Genomic DNA, 15,054 nt, shown 5'->3' with positions numbered 1-15,054 from the left:
TGAAGAATCACATTACATTTATTTAATTTAATATTACATGCATTTTAGACACTGATTCATGCTTTGTTTTTGCACAAGTAGTCATTCTTAATGTACACATAATAACCATTGTTACAGGGAAATTCAGTAGCATGCATTACACACATCTGTGCGCAAAGTTCCTGTTTTTAGTTACAAAATTCAATTAAGGTCATGATTTCTAAATGAATATTATACATACAGTTTAATTTTGGTTTTATGCAGACATTGCATAGTTAATTATCAGCTTCTCATGAAAGACTGGAAGGGTGGTATCAGTATAGTTGAAGCAAATCAAGTGACAGTAGCAAACAAGAAGATTTGAAGAAGAGGCATAACCTTCAGGGTTGAAAGGTCAGCAAGTACAGCCTAGGATAAAAACCCAAAAGGCGTGTTAAACTTGACATTTGAATCAAATTTCTTTAAAGCAGCTAAAGAAGTCAGAAAAAGATTTGGTACTGACTAGTAACAATAGTTAGGTTACCTGAATAGAAACAAATCACGCTGTTTTATGTTATTGTGCAAAAGCTTCTCTTGCCTTTTTTTTTCATTCTAACACTTCAAAGAAAAAGCATATGTTTACATATAGAAAACCAAGTAACTTTATTTTAGCCTTTAGACTTACTTCAAATATACGTGGCATCATGAGGGTATAAGAGGTCTAACATTTCAACTTGCTTCTAAAAATAATTGGGAATTAAGAATCCTTATCCTGTGGCTTGGCTAGTACTTGTGAAGTAAGTCCAATGTAATGACTGAAACAGTCAACGTCTTCTGATGAAGTATGTTAAAAAAAAAAAAAAAAAAGAGCCATCACAAGTTCTCAACGTTTGAAAAAAATACGTCACCAGAGCTTTGAAAAAAATATACATTTTAACACAGTAGTAGAGATAAACAATAATAATCTTCATCTTAAAGATTTTTCTTCATTTCCTACCTGTAAAATGACAATACTTGCAGCAAAATTTCAGAATCAAAAATGACAAAAGTAACTTTGTAAAATCTTTGTGATATCAAAAAGCAGAGAAGCAGCAACATTAAAATATACTGAGAAAAAGTATAAACGTCCATAATATCTTAAAAAACAATATATCCTACAAACATAATTACATATTTAAATAGAAAAAAAAATCTAATTATACAGCATAATTTGATAACTCTTCATTTTTGTAACAAATATGCTCTTTTACATACTTATCCCCCAGAAAAGCAGTATTATGTACTGCATGTTCATAATTAGTCTAGTTTTTATCTAAGGTAAGAATTTGGGCAGAAAGATTTGCACTATGTACCACGTGCCATGTGAAGCTTAAGTTACTGTTGTTGGCAAAGCATCAGAAACTATTTCAATCTCCCCTAACTGAAACTTATCCTTACTTCAGCTGCAGCCAGTGATGTCACCTCCATCAGGTTGACTGCTCGGAAAGCAAACACAGCAGCTGCCAGCACTGGAAAGGAAAAAAAAAAGAGAAGAAAAGAAGCCCAGTATTTAAGTTGCTGACTTGTTAATTAGTGATTAGAATTAATCTTGATTTAAAATAGCAATTTTCACTCCCCAGAGTAATTACTTTGATGCTGAATAATAATATACAGTGGATGTCAGTGTTTGAATTTCTTTGGCTATTCATTAAAACTGATAGGGCACATGCAATTTTCTTTTAGAAAAGTTTGAGTGAAAATGCTTACATTTAATGTGACAAGCTTCTAATTACAAAGGGTAAGGTAATTTACAAATAGTTAATTTCTAAGCCAAAAATTTGGATTTACTTAAGTGGCAACATTTCAATTGTGAGCATTATGTAACATGAAAAAATAATTCGTAGTTATCTCTTGTACAGTTATATATATCTACCTAGCTGTCTTACATGTACAAATAGAACTAAAACCTTTCCTCTTCTGTTCATCTACTTTGCATTTAAAATGTGTTCCAACTGAAGATACTTATCTTCTTTAGAACACCCATCTTGAACCTTGCATAAATCTTTGGACAGAATTTCCTCTGTAAGTACAAAACTTTCAACATTTATTAAAAGACGGGGCTTTGAATAAAGATATACAGCAAAACCAGGGAAATTCTCAGTTGTGCGAAGTGCTGAAGTACTTCCCATATGTGAATAAGACAAATATTGTATTTTGTGAAAGGCGGTGAACTCAAATCTTAATCATTACCAAATCAAATGGTACCACTGAAGCTGGGAAGACATCCTACGCTCTTTTTCAGAGCGCACTTATCATCTCTGGAGCACTATCACAGCAAACAATGATAAAGAAGAAATATCGTTAAAAAAAAAAAAAAGTTACTTCACATTTGTGTTAGAGATGCAGTGTTTATGCAATTCTATTTTTCTAAAAGTTATTCTCTTTGACTTGTATGCAATCTACTTTCAGCATTCAAAGAGCAACTAAGTTTTCTTCTTGTCACAAAATAGACTTGAGCTAACATGTATTTGCCTTACTACCACATGGACTCAACACATTTTGTAAAAATAATTCCATTACCAGCAAGAATTTCTAGAGAGTTGTATCCTAGGATTCTGTCCCACAGAAGCAAGAGCTGATCTGTAGCTAAATAACCAGAAAATGCTCGTACCATCCATTTAAATGAAATTCGTAGCCTGCAAACAAGTGATAAACAGTAGTAGTTACATTTTTCTCTCTCCCGTAATGATTAGACCGATGGTCTATAAATTCTTCTGCATTTCTCCTCCAGGAAGAATGGTCATTTTCTCTTGCTGCATTAATAATCAGCATTTTCCTTTGTAACAGCCATCAGAAAAATATTAAGCATCTCATTTGATAAACAACTAATATCATTACAATATTCTGACCAAACAATTACATTAAAGGGATCCTCAGCTTTTATCACCTCAAATGTTTCATCCATTTCTGCTACTATTATGAATATCAGTTATAATACAGGAAGATTTTCAAGTTCTATTGCACTTGGTGCCATGAATACACTATTGAGAATGAGAGTCTCCTGCTCTTTCCCCTTCCTCCAATGGCTTCTGCTGTAATGAACATATCACAGTGAAAAAAAAAAGTCTCCTGTCCCCCAGGAAATAAATCATTTACTCCATCAGATCTAACCTGCTGCATTATTCAGCTAAGTTTCAGTAATTCTTTTTCTCATATGAACACAAAGAGCAATTTTCCTTTCTTTTTCACAGAACGTACAGAAGGAAATGCACCATGCACAGATACACAGGTTAGACAAAGGACTCCAACTGAATTTCAAGGAAAACTGGCACATTGATGGTTGCACTTTGGAATAATTTCTCTTGGCTTTTAAATTAAAATACTACAGGACGGCCAGCATTTTCAGAACAATTAATCCATAATATTTGTAGCAAGTCAGAAAGAAGTACTTACGGCTGCGCCCCAATTTCTCGAAGGTGATAAAAAAGCTGGGGCAGATGAGTTTGTAGAAGAGTCTCAAATAGCAAACACAATGACACAATGCCCTAATGAAACAAGATCATATCCTGAATACTAACACTCATTCTGTCAAATCTGAGAAAACAGTATTGGCACATAAGTATTCATAAATTTTTAATTCAAGAAATAAAACACCATTAATGATGTAATATACAGCTCAGGTAAGCAGGGCACAGACAACTCTGATGCTTCCAGTCACTACAGCCTTGCTCCTACAATTCTGTGTGTGTATTAGCAACATAATATGTTGTGATAGCCCCTTTCACCTCTAAGTTACTTATAATATTTGCATGTCACGGTCTAAGTACTCCGTGGGTTATTACAGTATGACCTACTTGAAATATTTCCTCTTCGATGAAACAGACCCAGTTACACTATATATATAATAAAAAATGGAGGATGTGAGAAATAATCTGTCTGATAACTAGAAACAAACAGCAATAGGGATAATTTCAACGAAGTTAAATGTAAATACATTTTAAAATTTCTTTTTTAAATTACCATGAAAATGAATAGATTCCTGTCTGACCGGTTTCCCTGCTATTAATGACTGAAAGTACAATGCCCAGCCTTGAAACAGTATATTAAGGAAAGGATTTTTTTTTTTAACCAGGAAATGTTTTCAAGATATAATACAGCTATTCAGCACTTTGTGAGGGAGAAAAGGAAAATATTTACTATGCTCTATTCTTCAAAAATGGAAGATAAGCAAAAACGTCTACAATTGTCTTACACTTGAGACAGCTGGCCACCAACATCACCAAGTTATTTAATTATACCTCCAGCACCTAGTAATGCCAAAAAGCATGTACTGTCACACAAAAACAGTTGAGTTAAAGAAAGAGACATTAACTTGCTATCACTGAAAAGACAGCTGTATATCTTTGGCTATATTGTAGTCCCTCTACCCCAGAAAACACTTGTGAGCAATTACGTCATCAATTAAAATGAGACCGAGTATGCATTTACATAACTGCTTGAATCGAGAAGCCTATTACATAAAATACAAGATTACATGAAGTACATGACATTTTATAGCAGAGACTAAAATTGAGGTAGAAAAAAATATCCGATACTCTTTCCAAGTTTGCTGAAATATTTCATTATATTTAAAAGGACGTCTTTCAGTTGTCTAGAAAATCATGTCACCGTATATTATTGTTTCATAGCAATCAGAGTATTTAGTGAGTGGGTTTTAATTCCTAATGAACTTACAGAGGGATGAGAAGAGATGGAATGGAGTCTGAAGAAAAAACGCACATACATCTCACGGAATATCTGATACAATTTGGAAGGTTCATGGTACAGAAAACAAAGTGGAGCAACTGAAAGGATAAAAGAATTATAATTGACCCAACACTGTAAACTGCTAAAAGAGTTCAATGATTAAGAGCATGAAGTATGGTGAAAAACAAGTAATTTATACTGGCACGATTTACAAAAATTATACTATATAAATTATTCAGAAAGATTTTTATAATAGAATCTACCATTAGAAGTAAAAAGTTAAGCAAGGGAGTACAATACATTCTAGCTTACATTTCTACACATTTCAAGAACCTAAACTACTTAGAACCTGCTTTTCACGGTGCTGGCTTCCTAAGAATAAGAAATACACTTTAAAGACAGCTTCTTTGGGAGTTAGGGCAATGATATGTACGAGTTTTTGATTTAACCGTCTGTAACTTCCAATGTGCTTTTTGGACACTGACCATCTCCAAATTGGTTCCCCGTTTTTAAGGCAGGCATAATTTTACTATTTGAAGACAGGTGTTTTGAAAAGTAAAGTATTAAAAATAGCTCTTGGTTGCCATATTAATGTCCCATAAGTATGACTGATCAGGAGAGACCTGTTTCTTTCTTGTAAGATCTGAAAAACATGGCCATTTGGTAGTTTACTGTTTATAAGTTTTTTAATATCCCTGATTCAAAATAAGAGTTGGCTACATTTGTAAAGCAGTGATTCTCAAACCTCTTTTTTTTTTTTTTTTTTTTAAGTCTGGCATATAGATAGATCTGTTTCATGTATATGGTGCCTAAACATAATCAGATACCCCTGATTTTTACTCCATTCATTCAACGCACATTTCACAGACAGTTGTTCTGCATGCATTTCACAGCTTTTCTTTAATCTCTCCACTCAGTCATCATCACTCAACTATTACTTCATTTTACAGATGCATTCATGCAGCTTGCACTTGAATACATTCACAGTCTCTCTACATTCACCCTCCCCTCCACTTCTCTTCTACACAAAATAGGGATAGTGACACACGTCTGCATAAAAATCTATACATGTACATATATCTATGTGCATATTTATAGATATATGTGGATGCGTGTGTGAATTCATTCATATATGTGTATATATATCAGGAAGGTGGCTTTATAGAAAATAATGGCACTTGTGTATGAGAGGTGGGGCACTAAGGTAGGGTGAGATGTTCACAGAAATGTGTATTTACGTTGCGCTGAGAAAAGCAGAGGGTGTTTCCAGTGTGTATGTGTAAGGACTGAAGATGGAAGAGCTGGCAGGGTGCGTATGTACATAAAGGCCAGGAAGATAACAGGACAGTGCCTGACAGCTGGCACTGTATGAGCGTATGCATGCGAGCATGCAAAAATATATAGGATTTACATAAGGTCCCGGGTACTTCCTCCTAGAGCAGCACAGCATGCAAGACACAGGATGCTCTGCTTGGATTCACACTAGCATTTCTACCACCTTGTTTTTCAGCCTCCCTCCTTCTCACAGCCAGCCTGTTTTGTGCCCTTTCCAAGCAAAAGGGGAAAGGAGGGATGGAAGAAGCTCCCACCCAGTTTGAGAGCTGCTGTTCTAAAGGGCAGAGTCAAATCCAAACATTTTGAAAAGAATACATTTCACACACAAGTTGAAAGCCTCCTAGTGAACACTTCAGGAAGAGTTTGTAACTAAGCTGTTCCTTACTTCAGAAGACTTAAACTCCCCACCCAGGTTCAAATTTCCATTTCATATTTATATTACATTTTATTTCTAAGAATCAAACATTTATTATCAGCAAAACATAGCATTTTAAGTACAACCTTGAAATCTGCTTGCCCAAATACCATAAATACCTTTGACAAATCAAAAGAAAAAACTTGAAACCTGGAACAAATATTCCCTCACATTATTTCAGCATCTCTCTGCACTAGCTGCTTTGTTACATCTGAAACTGGGGAGATTTTTCTGCTGTTTTCCTAGAAATCTTGTTGATGTTTAATCTTTCGTCTGTGCAAAGTAGTAGCAACCATTCTATCACGTAATACTCCTTTAACACCTACTTTTGGATGGATACAGAAACAGGCCTTTTACATAATTCATGTTTTTAAGACTAACAGCTAACTTAGTCTACCCAAAAGAAATGAGGCAACAGAAAAGAGCAGACTGTCGATAAACTTCCTCCCTCTACTCATACACATTAAGATGCAGCCTCTGACCAGACCATCTGCGTAGCGATTAGCTCTCAAGGGGTATATGATATGAAGCTGTTGGAATTTTAAAAATTATATACAACAGTTTTCATGCACACAGAAACAGAACATATAGAAGTTTAAAACTTGCAGAAAAGTACATACAGTTTTTAACTACAACACAATAAAAAGAAATCCCAAACTGATAGAGTTTATGAGTCACACTTACCATACATAGAAAAGCCATGAAAAGGAATTACACCTACAAAACAAAGATTTATTTTTTTGTTGTCGTTCTTTTGTATTTATTTTTACCCATGCAAGAAATGTATTTTTTTCCCCAAGTTTCTAAATTGAATTCTGCCTGCTACAGGAATAAAATATTTCCTTCTATTAGCACCTGCAGTCTTAGATTTAAAGCTTGTAAATATTTAAGTACAGGAATTATATAATTTACTTCACTATGACCAACAGTGTGCTGTAACACGTGCTGTATTTCCTAGAAAGCCATGTAAAGCTCTGTTTCCATGAAGTATAAGCTTTGCTGAAATCAGAACCCAATTTCAGATAAATGACAACCAGTAAATGTCATGCACTAACAAGGAGGGAGCAGGAGAAAAAGGAGGCCAAGACCTCCAGTAACTCATGTAGTACTCAGACAAAACATTTAGAGGACTTGGCAGTGGTAACATGACAGTTGTCTCCTCTTTTCCAACTGATCTCAGCTCCCATTCATTAATTTTCCGATAGGACCAGTAAGAAGGAGCTGCTTTGGCAAAAGGTCATAAGGACAATGTTTCATGGCTATTAAGCTGCAAATAAAAAAGGCAAGGTCAGAGATACAGATTTAAGATTGGTGACGTGAGGCTCTGAAAGCAAGAGCAAAGAGCTTGAACTTTAAATAAAAATGTGGGGCAAAAACAAGGTAAGAATTCAACAGACAGGGATTTAAATGGTCAAAATAAGAGCTGAAAAAAGAATTTTAACAACTGAAGTAACAGCAGGAATGATATTGACTTAAAATTATATAGAATAGTTATAACGGAATTTCGAAAATGGACACGTTTCAGAAGAAATGAGACTGTCAGGTGTGGTTTGTAGAGTTCCGAAAAGCTGGGGGTCAGATGGTTTCAGCACATAGCTTTCAGATCCTCTAAGTGGAGCATCCTGTCACTGAAGTACAAGCTGCTGCACCAGAAGTTGTTTTCCATCTCCTTCCCACACATGTAGACAAACTCCGTATGTGACTATTAACACCAAGCTGAACATGGTTCTGCAGTAGCTTCAATCCATCTTACTCCTTTAAATTAATTAATTTGGCAGAATAACAGTAAAACACAGTTTGTAATAGAAAAAGAGGTTATCATGTATTCAGGAAAAAAAAATCCTGTATCTTTCCAATCTACCACTAGAGGAGGCAATAGTATAACTCTTACCATTTGGTGGATAGAAAACAGCATATTCTTCTATTCCAAGTTTTCCTGTGAATCATCAAACCACAATTAAAAAGATTAAACTGTTAAAATTTGTACAGATAAAATTTACATTTTTAATTTATAAGTGACACTTACAAAAATGATAACTACCAATACCATTGACCATTTGATATTGTCCAAAAGCATGTAAGGAATTCAGATACACTCTAAAATATAAAACAAAAATGCAGCACCAACAAGGGAGGATGACAAACAGGAAAAAAACAAAAGGAAAAAAAAAGCATTTCAGCAATGCTGTAACAATGAGATTTGATTTGGGTATATATTAGGAGCTCTAAAGGTGTTTGCTGCGTCCTTGAAGACAGTGAAGCTCTCTGAGGAGATAAGGTTAAAGGGATAAGTCTGTCATGCTGTGGCAGACTGACCTAGGGACAGGAAAGACATTTAAAAAGACAGAAGAACACTGGATAAAAAAAACATCCAAGGCTTCATTAAGCCTGCAACAGAGAGGAAGATGGATGGTACAGCTGTGATATAACAACAACAACAGAAAATAAGTAATCTATTGGATACAAAAGGCTAATTAAGTAAAGACAAACTTTAACAGTACAAACTGAACATACAACTGTTTCTCTTCCTTGCAAAGTGAACATGTTACATCAGTTAACAGTATCTTAACTATAGAACTTTCTCAATTAAAATCTTAACAATATAGCAATCAAAAAATTTTTAAGCACAACTATTTAAAAACTTAAATTATTTCTCTGTTTTAAGATGAGAAATTTAACTAGAAATTATAATAAACTATGTGAAAATGTACAGTTATGCAGAGATTCTCTAGACCTCTGTGCATTTTGTTTCCTCTATACATAAAAAATTAGCACACACAGCTTTTGTCAGGTTTGGACTTAAATATTTTCCTGTAGTATGAATCAACTGAATTAAGTTCAAAATTACTTTGTGAAGCTCTTGCCCAGTACCCTACAAAAATAAAAAGCAGTATTTTTGAATAACAGAAGTTACTTGTTTCCTTAAACTGAAAGAATAATTTTACTTTCCCTTTCAATTGTTTGCTTGCCATGCAGCAGGGAGTTGTAATCTGGAAGGACAGTATTTTTAGCATGAAGCATTTCTCTTGGCTAATTAGCCAAAAATAGGACCTACGAGCCTTTCGGATTTATACTGCACAGGTTCAGCAGAGACTAAGATTTCAGCAACTTCATTCCTCGGATTTGTTTCTGAATAAGTGGAATAGTCCTATAGCTGTGTTTCTGGGCTGCTATGGCCTGAGGTGAGACACAGGTCCCTCTCCTGTTCTGCCCTCAGGTGAGCCCCTTGCTGCTTTCAGACAGTAAATTAAAAAAACTGCCTAATTCAGGTAAAGAGAGAGAAAAGACCTACGAAGCAATAAAAAAGGAAGAAAAAAACCCAACAAAATAATCATTGTCTCTAGTGAGAAAAGTAGCAGCAGAAGGCAAACAAATTCAGCAGAGATCCTGGTACAGGAATCATATTAGGCTAAATACACTGGAACTAGGGACCAAGGAAGAAAACGGGAATGCAGAAGGTAAAGGTAGAATGAAAAAATAAAAAGCATTGGATGGTTGAAGGGTTCAAGGTGAAAGACAAAATTAGGGTAAAGCCAAGGCAGATGATGATCTAAGAAGCCAGGAAGAGCCCATAGCAGTAGAAGCTGGCAGAGAATGCAAGCGTGAAGTGATAAATTTAAGACTGTTAGGTTACGAAAAATAAGACTCACAGAGGGAAACAAAGCCAAAGGTAGGGTAAAACTCTAGATGACACAGTGCTTTGAAAATAATAATAACAATAAAAAAAAAATCTGTGTTCTACCTGCATGGTAGAGCTCTACTCTCCCAGACCTTGGAACAGAGCCCAAGATTCTTCAGCAACTTGTTCTGCTCCTGTCTACAAATATCTAAGAAACTCTCTACTTCGGGAAGATAACATCCTATCCCCACTTCCAGTTGGTAAATTTGTTGAAGTTGCAGAAGACTATGTCACGTATTTAAATTTCTAACCATGATGACGATAGATATCCAGATTCTACCATATTGTCATAGTTGTGTTTTGAATTTATTTTGGTAAGACACTGGAGAATTACACACATAAAACTACCATAAAATAACATCATTGCAACCTGGTCTTTATGTGATCAGTTTCTAAACTGTGATAATAGAATCTGTGCATATGTCAGCTGATGTCATGAAGATTTATTAATGTTCTTTTAAACATAGTCTATCGGGTGTAATGAACATAAAGGAAATTCACATACTGCATTACTGTAGCAGTCAACAAAAGTCTGTGCATTACTATTATTTTTTTAAAACAACTCCCTTTACCTCGTATGTATGATTTTGGTGGGGTTGCACTACTGTAAGTAAAGTGCTCCAATACTGATGTATCTCGGGAAAAACAGAGTAATACCTGTAGAAGACAAAAATAAACTGACAATCAACAAAGCAATGTCAAACAGAGATTTAAGCACCTGCCCTAATTAGCACCTATTATACTTTCCTAAAAAGAGCTAATATGGTTGAAAGCTATTGACCAACTTAATTCACTTTCTTGTTAAAATTTCCAGGCTCACTTTGAACTTGTTACGATACCATCTTCACATTCACTTATTGTCAATAAAATATCCACACTCTCCAATCTTCCTGTTTGCCTCTAAGCATGAATTTAAACCATTCTGTCATGTCATATTGACCTACACCTGAATAAACAGCTCATTGGAACATTTTGGAATGCTTGGTAAGTATTCTAAGTTTTTGCTTAGACATCTTAGTTTTAACGACTAAGTCTTTAACAGCTTGCTCTGTGAATGCAACTCACTGCTGTGATGCTTATCAGGTCATTTTCCTAATCAGTTACTATGACTCAGGGAAGTCCTAGTAAGTGAATAAGCAAATGAAACATTTACATTTTAACATGTCTGCATTTCCAGAAGACCGATCCTCTTATTGTCTCTCGTTCCAAAAATCTTTGCAGAATGCTTGCACTACGTTCAATTCTTTCCAAAAGAACAGATGAGAACATTCACCTCATATCCATAATTTCTTAAATGTATGCTGTATTTTGTAAAATATATCTGTATTTCTCATTGCTAACATAAAGGAACAATCTAGAACAACTGAGTATAAAATTAAATATTAAAAGCATTCCTAGAAAAAAATAATAAAGAAACTCATCCCACATACAGTTGTAAAAAATGTAATAATTATTATACTTGGAAATTTTCATGTTGTGGATGCAATGAAAGGCTGCAGTATCAACAACGGACACAAGAGGGCAGAAGTAACACACTCTTCAACTTGATGCTGATTTTTGTGTATCTTAAACCCCCTCCTCTTTCAGGCTTCAAAAGTTTTTCTTCAAATTGTAGCCAAGGTTTAAAATGTGGAGATGTTTTATATGGTGTTTTACCACATAATTTATTATAAATAAAATTAATAGATTTTTCCTTCAACTAACTATTCCAAACATTTTCCAGAAATCAGCATTTATTAAAAGGAACATTGCAAAACTGTGACACCTGAACACCACTGCATTTTTTTTATTATTATTATTTTGAGACATTTCCCTCTTCTGAATTTCAAAATTACTTCTCAGATAACAAACATCTTTTAAAAAATAAATAGCTTCTTTATCTTCAACGGTTGAAGCTAAATATTATTTTTGCGCAATACACAATCATTTTCATAGCTGCCAAAATACAACTGACAATAACAATACACAGGCAAATGTAATTCTCTGTATATGTTAACTGAGGTGAGAGAAGATGAACTAATTTTAAAAGGACATAAATTGCGTTCTCTCATAGGGGAAAGAATGTAACCTTAATTTGAGGCCTCGAACACCCACCACCTTTTTTCCTTCCTTTTTTTTTTTTTTTTTTTTTGAACACAGTGTCCAGTACCAGTATCTGGAAGTCTTTAAGACTATGTATCTTTATATGAGGCAGACTCTCAAACACAAGTTCCGACAACACCTAAAAGCTGCTGGGTAAGGTTCCTTGCATGTATTCATTATGCAGGATGTAAAACTACAGTATTGAAATTAAACATCTGACATTAAATCATGAATTTTTGATTTATGTATTATTCTTCTCATTCACAAAAGTGCTACTGCTAATGGAAACTAATACAACCTCTTTTTAGGTATAGAGATGTTTGATAAACCATTGGATATTTTTACCAGCAATACAGTCACAATCAGAAAAACCAGTGAATTCAAAGGACTGAGAAAAACAAAAAACAAAGCCAAAGCTTTTATTAAAAAAAAAAAAAGACTATACTGAATGTAACTGTACTCTACTTCAATAGTTATAAAGAAGTAATAAACAAATGTTAACTTGGGATAAAGAAAGCACAGTAAAGCAAATAAATTACATCATTTCACAATGTTCTTCCTAGGAAGGAATGCATGCTATTAAAGAGGTACCAACAATGCAACGGAACATCCTCGATATTATTTTATGGCCAAATGTTCTGGTTTTGATGGATACTTTTTCTGTTAAACAATTCACAGACAAATGTCACACTCTGCTTAAAGACTTGAAAAACTTTGAGGCGCTAATGAGCTACAAGAAAGCTAAAACAACAATGCAAAAAACAAAAAACAAAAAACAATGCAAACGTAGAAATAATTTAATTGGTTTAAACTAAAGCTTACATTATCTCCTTTATTTAGCTAATATTCAATTCCAGTTACTATATGAAATCAGTAAATAATATTCCATATCAGAGAGATGCCTATACTGCAAAGTTTTTAGGTCCTACAGAATAAAATCATCTGATAGTGATGCATTTGCACATTCATGACGCATTTGCAAAATAGGTTGGAAGAGAAAATGATCAAGGAAAATGGTTAACCTTCTACTAGAAAAAAAAAAAAAAAAACGTAAGGAATGCCACAACATACCAAAGAAAACAAGAGCAACTAATAACTAGATGCTTAAGGTATTCTTTGCCTAAAAGCCTGGAAGTAAAATTAGCCACATAATTTTTCAAAGATTTTTGGTTGACTCTCCCTTCAAATTACTAAGGTTAGGTTGGGAATTTTAATGATTTCCATTCTGTAATAATTCCTTTAGTCAATAGAGATATATACAAAAATAAAATTTTCAATTGTACTTTATATTGAGACCAATGAAAAAAATATTTACGAGAGTCTTAAAACAAAAGATTATACTGTACACTTGCTTAAATTCATTTACAGATTTTAATTGTGTCCCTTAGAACTCTCAGCTAATGACTAGTTGTTATGCCTTAGTTGCCTATATAATGAATGAAACAGAAAAACATGAGATTTTTACATCCCATGATGTTTCCAATATAACAATAATGAAGGTTCTCGATTTAAGTGTCAAATAAAAATCTACATGCAAATATTTCACTGAAAAACACACTGTTGAGTTGTCATCATGTAGTCACTTTACAGATTTTAATTTAGAAACAAATTCAGATGCAGATCTTAAAATTGTAAGCGTTTTAAGTTAAAAAACAGGCTATAATTTCTTGAATTTAGCATTTTAAGTGTTAATATTGAAATCCTTACTATGCTAAAAATATAATGACATAATTGAATAGTATGTTTAAATACTAACACATTCTTATACTTCTATGGGCTAAACAATGTTAAGGACAGCTCCTTCCTTTGTTTATTCTCCAGACTACTAGCAGTTTTATCATGAAAGAAAAACTCATTTCATTTCACATAGCTCTAAAACAAAAAATTAAGCGAGCCTAACCTAACAGGTGTGACTAATGAAATTGAAAGAACTGTGGAAATGGTAAGTTTGCTGCATGACATTTATGTTGACACTGCAATCAGCCACAAATTAGGAAATTCATAAATGTAATCTCCTTCTATTTAAGGGCATCTGACAGGCAGCAATGTAGATAATTCTTTAGAAATTAGCTGGGTTCTCCATTGCTAGAAGCAGCTTTGGAATGGCAGCAATCTTAAAAGGAACCATACACATGCAGAATCAAAGTCTTCAGTGTGAAAATACATCAGTAAAATATCTTGATACTTACTGTAGCAGGTCACTGAAATAGCTCTAAAGCAATATTTTTGTTTCTAAACTGGAAATCCAAACATACTGGTCCTATCTTAATTTCTCTGTACTCCATAGCTCCCGTTTATCATTTCAATACTACAAAGCTAGAAAGAGGAAGAAAATGGCAGACTTCATATTTTCTGTATTGGAGAGACAACTTGTAGGGTTCTTCAGTTTTTAAGAAGCCTGTCATGCTTCATCTATCTAAATGTACAAGATTAACTTAGAGTATTGATATTCCGAAGGGACAATATATGTAATGCAGCACATGCATCTGGCTAGGGTCTCACTGCATTCTGTCTCAGCAATATACTTTCTAGCTTTTCCAAGAAAAAAAAAGAGTTACATACCTGATATAAATAATCCTCAAATACAAAATAGTAGTCATCATTGCTTGCTGTTAGCTTTACATCCTGAAATCAAAAAATACAGCACTTTGAAGCTGGAAGACATCTTTTCAGACTCCCTACAGAAGCTAAGCTTAACAAAGTGGTAGAAGACGCCATTTCACCATTTAATAATGAAAGAGCTGTGGTTAAGCACATACTCCATATTTTAAAATGCATAAACATAATATTAACTTGATTATTAAAGTATTTAGAATTGAAACTTGGAATACTTGAATGCCAGTGCTTTCCTTCCTTCCAA

General features: G+C 34.0%; 1 protein-coding gene across 2 annotated transcripts in view; it reads right to left on the bottom strand.

Annotated features, from left to right (window-relative positions):
- Nucleotides 1-15,054, bottom strand: part of TBC1D19 (TBC1 domain family member 19) — a 46,664-nt gene continuing 31,610 nt past the window's right edge. For both annotated transcript variants that reach the window (XM_066995734.1, XM_048046824.2), the window contains 9 exons: nucleotides 14,757-14,819; nucleotides 10,685-10,769; nucleotides 8,325-8,369; nucleotides 7,118-7,150; nucleotides 4,672-4,781; nucleotides 3,391-3,482; nucleotides 2,518-2,633; nucleotides 1,396-1,466; nucleotides 1-387 (listed from right to left, as the gene is read on the bottom strand). In XM_066995734.1, coding sequence (XP_066851835.1) covers nucleotides 313-387; nucleotides 1,396-1,466; nucleotides 2,518-2,633; nucleotides 3,391-3,482; nucleotides 4,672-4,781; nucleotides 7,118-7,150; nucleotides 8,325-8,369; nucleotides 10,685-10,769; nucleotides 14,757-14,819 — 690 coding nt within the window. In that variant the 3' untranslated portion in view covers nucleotides 1-312. The remainder of the gene's footprint in view (nucleotides 388-1,395; nucleotides 1,467-2,517; nucleotides 2,634-3,390; nucleotides 3,483-4,671; nucleotides 4,782-7,117; nucleotides 7,151-8,324; nucleotides 8,370-10,684; nucleotides 10,770-14,756; nucleotides 14,820-15,054) is intronic.

This window comes from Anser cygnoides, chromosome 4, assembly GCF_040182565.1.
Source record: "Anser cygnoides isolate HZ-2024a breed goose chromosome 4, Taihu_goose_T2T_genome, whole genome shotgun sequence".
NCBI lineage: Eukaryota > Metazoa > Chordata > Aves > Anseriformes > Anatidae > Anser > Anser cygnoides.
This window is presented reverse-complemented; position numbering and strand designations above follow the sequence as displayed.